The 4,362-nt window shown below is 33.4% G+C and overlaps 1 protein-coding gene across 1 annotated transcript; it reads right to left on the bottom strand.

Moving 5' to 3' along the window:
• Positions 1-278: 278 nt before the first annotated feature.
• LOC131069245 (auxin-responsive protein SAUR32) lies at positions 279-593 on the bottom strand. Its single transcript, XM_058004612.2, has one exon. The coding sequence runs from the start codon at positions 591-593 to the stop codon at positions 279-281; it is 315 nt and encodes a 104-aa protein (XP_057860595.2).
• Positions 594-4,362: the final 3,769 nt, after the last annotated feature.

The raw sequence follows: 4,362 nt of genomic DNA, 5'->3' as shown, positions 1-4,362 counted from the left end.
AATCGAGGATGACAGAAAGCGAATCATGTCCCGGGAAATCTTGCATCGTTGGTTGGTCGGTCCTGACAGTTCATAGACCCCCGATTCTTCATGCACAAGTCATGATTACAGAAATAAATCAATTAATGTTTTACATATAATTTTTACATATGTTACACACTTATCTCTCTCATCGGCTGGACTAACAGACACCCAAACCCTAACATGAAAAGGCAAAGCCAGTGAGCCAGGGTTTGAGTGCTCTGCTCACCCACAGATCGACTGAATTACATAATTTATCAACCAAAGCAGCTCACGTGTGCGTGGCGATGAGATTGATGACTTTCTCTGTCGATCACTTCCTGCACGCTCTGAAAGTCGGAGAGATGGCATGGAATGACAATCCTGCCTTGCTGCTCAAACCCGTACTCTTCCTCGGCTTCCTTGAGAAACTTCTCGAACAGAGGATGGTTTATGTATTCCACAGGAATCACACAACGCCTCTGTTCTTCTCCCTTTCCAACGTAGAGGGCGAGACAGCCCTTAGGCACATCCTTGTAAAACTCCTCACCTTTCTTGGAACTAAACTGCAAAGGAAAATGAGGAAGATGCATCCTGCCCCGATGAGGCATAATGGCACAACAAGAATCGGACTTGAGATCAACAATTAGCTGTTAAAAATCTCCAATTCCTTCAGAGACAAACCCTAACGCTGCGCTTCAAATCTCACAGCAGGAAATAACAATTAAAAACCTCCAATTTCTTCAGAGACAAACCCTACCGCAGCGCTTCAGATATCACAGAGGGAAATAAGGTAAAAACCCTTCAATTTATTCAGAGACAAACCCTAACGCTGCGCTTCAGATTTCACAGCAGGAAACAATAGTAAAAACCTTCAATTTCTTCAGAGACAAACCCTAACACTGCTCTTCAGATCTCACAGCAGACTAATAGTCTGATAACAAGAAAACTTCGCCAAGCGATGAGAGAATTAACTAGGGGAGGAGGCTCCAATTTATAGGGCAAGAGCCCGTAAAATTCTCCACGTTTTCGCTTTACGCGGAGCCAATTGCGCGCCGATGGCGAATTGGCCATTGCTACGTGGGAGGCATTTTCGGACTAGAGAACTCTGACTTTTCCAAGCTTTTGTTTTAACTAGCTTTCACGCACCTTAGCGCCGTCGGTCATATGGAGGAAACTTATCGATGTGTACTATGACCGGAAGGTTTTATGGTCGTAAGAGTGTTAAATGATGATGTAGGTGGATACCTTGACAAACGTTCCGTGTTACATCATTTTTCTTTTCTTCTCTTCTTTATTAAAGAAAGTATATAGTTACAAAGAATACAAGTTATTAATAGGTACTGGAAAGAGATAAGAAAACATTCGTAAATGAATTTTAGATGTGTAAGATATTAATATGGTCTAATAATTCACAAGATAAATTCAATTTCAAAAAAAAATTATTTTAAAATATTAATAATTAAAATATTTTATATGGAGGGTTGAGATAAAACATGTAAATGATTAGATTTAAATTCAGATAAAATAATTAAAAAATATATATTTTGTTGTAGAGGAAGAGGAGGTTGAAATAGTTATGATAGATGATTGTTATTTAATTTTTCAAACTAGTGTAGACATTAAAATAATTTCACTTTTGTTATCATTATTCTTCACTAATCATCATCATCATTATTAATATGAATTTTTATCCTATTATTGTCATTAATAATTAGTACATCATCATTTTATTAAGTAATTCTTCATTATTTAATTAAAATAAGCTATTTTCTTATATTATCTATTATTTTAACAAAATGTCATAATCCACTCTTCATTATTTAATTAAAATAAACTATTTTCTTATATTATCTATTATTTTAACAAAATGTCATAATCCACTTAATATTTGTTATCTATCAAATAAATATTTAATATCCTAAATTTCACCTCTTATTCTACAATGATCCATTAAATAAATAATTAAATTTTTAAATTTCATTTTATTTAATTAACTAATAAATCAAGATTAGTTAACTCCTTAGTCAAATCAATCCACTCAACAATCTATTCATTCCACTCACTCATCCATACTATTAGTCAACTCCCTCATCTAATCACTTCACTTCTTCATCCAATCACTCAATTCCTTCACTCACCTAGTCAACTTACCAATCTACCCCCCATACAATTAGCTAACTTCTTTTAACTCACTTATTAATTCACTCAACCCGATAATCATAAATCTAATTGAAAAAATGCTCCAGAGTTAAATTTTTAATAGAACGATAGCCGTGGAATGATCAACTCAGAAAATAAAAGATGTTTTCTTAAATTGTAGATAAGAAATGTCAACGGCGTCGCTAGCCCAACACGCTACCAGCTCTACTTTAATAGAGTGACAAGCCTTAAATCATCCTCATTACCGCAAAAGCAAGTGCAAGGGATTTAACCCCACACAATGCAATTCCCTTCTTCGTTGGTAATCATCGTTCTTATTCTTTGTCTCACAACAATGTCGTTTTCCCACTATCTTCCCCCACCGCCTCCAAATGGATCTTCTATGTCCACTTCACCTCCACCTCCCTCCCTTTCGCCGCCTCCCCCTTTCACCCCTTCTCCCCCACCACTGCCTCCAAATGGATCTTCTATGCCCACTTCACCTCCACCTCCCTCCCCCTTTCACCCCTTCTCCCCCGCCACTACCTCTTGTAATCATTTCTCCTCCTATAAGCTCTTCTTCCCAACCACCTCCTATAATCTCTTCTCCTCCACCACCACCACCACCACCTACAACCTGTTCTCCTCTTGCAATCTTCTCTCCTCCACCACCACCTCCTATAACCCATTCTCCTCCTACAACCTCTTCTCCTCCCCCCCCACCTCCTATAACTCTTTCTCCTCCCATAATCCCTCCTTCCTCATTGCCGCCCCTTATACCCCTTTCTCCTCCTATAACCTCTTCTCCCCCACCACCGTCTCTTTTACCCCTTTCTCCTCCTTCCCTTTCTCCTCCTCATTCTCCTCCTTGCTAGGCATCAATTCTTTCCATAAAAGATATAATTTAGAAGATACCCACATCATTATTTGGTTCAAAGTTTGCTTAAATATTTTATTTCACTTGGGTATTCTCAAACTTGATACCATTCTTTTCTTACACATTGTTTCCCATGGATGTTGAAATACCTTCACCAGATGAATTAATTCCAAATAGAATTAAAATACATGTAAAACATTCCATTAGAAAATAAAAAATATATAAATATATTATAAAAACATTGACTGCTTCTTCAATTTTTTATAATAGGATAAGAAGATACATTTAAAGGAACCTTGATTAATTTAATGAAATGTATATAAATATGTTTGACTAAATCAATGGTATTGAAATATTCAAACATATTTAGAAAAGAGACGAAAGTAAATAAATTAAAAAGAATACAAATCAATTTTATTTATTTATGTGCTATTGTATTTCACTTTAATTCTATATAATTGAACACATAAATTTTAACTTTTATTATATTGTTTCTCAATTAATGATTAAATAAAATTAAACCAGGATGATGGGACCCTTAGTTTTGTTGGTTTTGTCGAGGGCATCTAAGCTCATGCCTTAAAATTCATTCCTCCTTTATGTTTTATGGGACCTACATTATTATTAATTATGGAAAATTGTGTGGTGGCTCTTTAACTTTCTTTAATTCAAATCAATTTTTTATTTATTTCTAAGTATATAAAAATATATGTGTTATTTTTTATTCAATTTTGTGGATTTTTATTGAGAAAATATTTTAATATATTTCTATATTAATGAATAGTGTAATTTTGTTTAAAATCATTTTTGAATTTTTTTTTACTTATTTTTATACATATATTTTTCTAGATATATTCATAAATATACACAAGTTTATATATTTATGCAATTAATATACTAATTACCATGAATATCTTAAAAGTATCTATCTAAAAAGTAAATTATTTTATATTATTTAAGAATTGTGTTATTTTTCTTACATTATTTTATTTTTATGAATTATTTTTATTTTCTTAAAATTATTTGATTTTATATATTTTAATTAAGAGTTATTTTATAGTTTTAGTGTTTTAGATATATGTTTGTTGTGTTTTACATCTTATGTACATGAGATTACACTTTGTGCTAGTACTATAGAACACCTCTTAATGTAATTACACGTATCCTCATATTTATCCCTATACATTAGTTGCATATTTGAATCTAAGCCCTTTTATGTCCTAGCTCATTTCTAAGGTGAGAGGTCAAACCCACAATCATTGACTTGACCCTTGAAATTTAAAATTCAAAATTTGGTCAATTCTCACCCATTTATTTTTAACCTAAGACCAACTCAACACATA

This window comes from Cryptomeria japonica, chromosome 11 (assembly GCF_030272615.1).
Source record: "Cryptomeria japonica chromosome 11, Sugi_1.0, whole genome shotgun sequence".
Lineage (NCBI taxonomy): Eukaryota > Viridiplantae > Streptophyta > Pinopsida > Cupressales > Cupressaceae > Cryptomeria > Cryptomeria japonica.
This window is presented reverse-complemented; position numbering and strand designations above follow the sequence as displayed.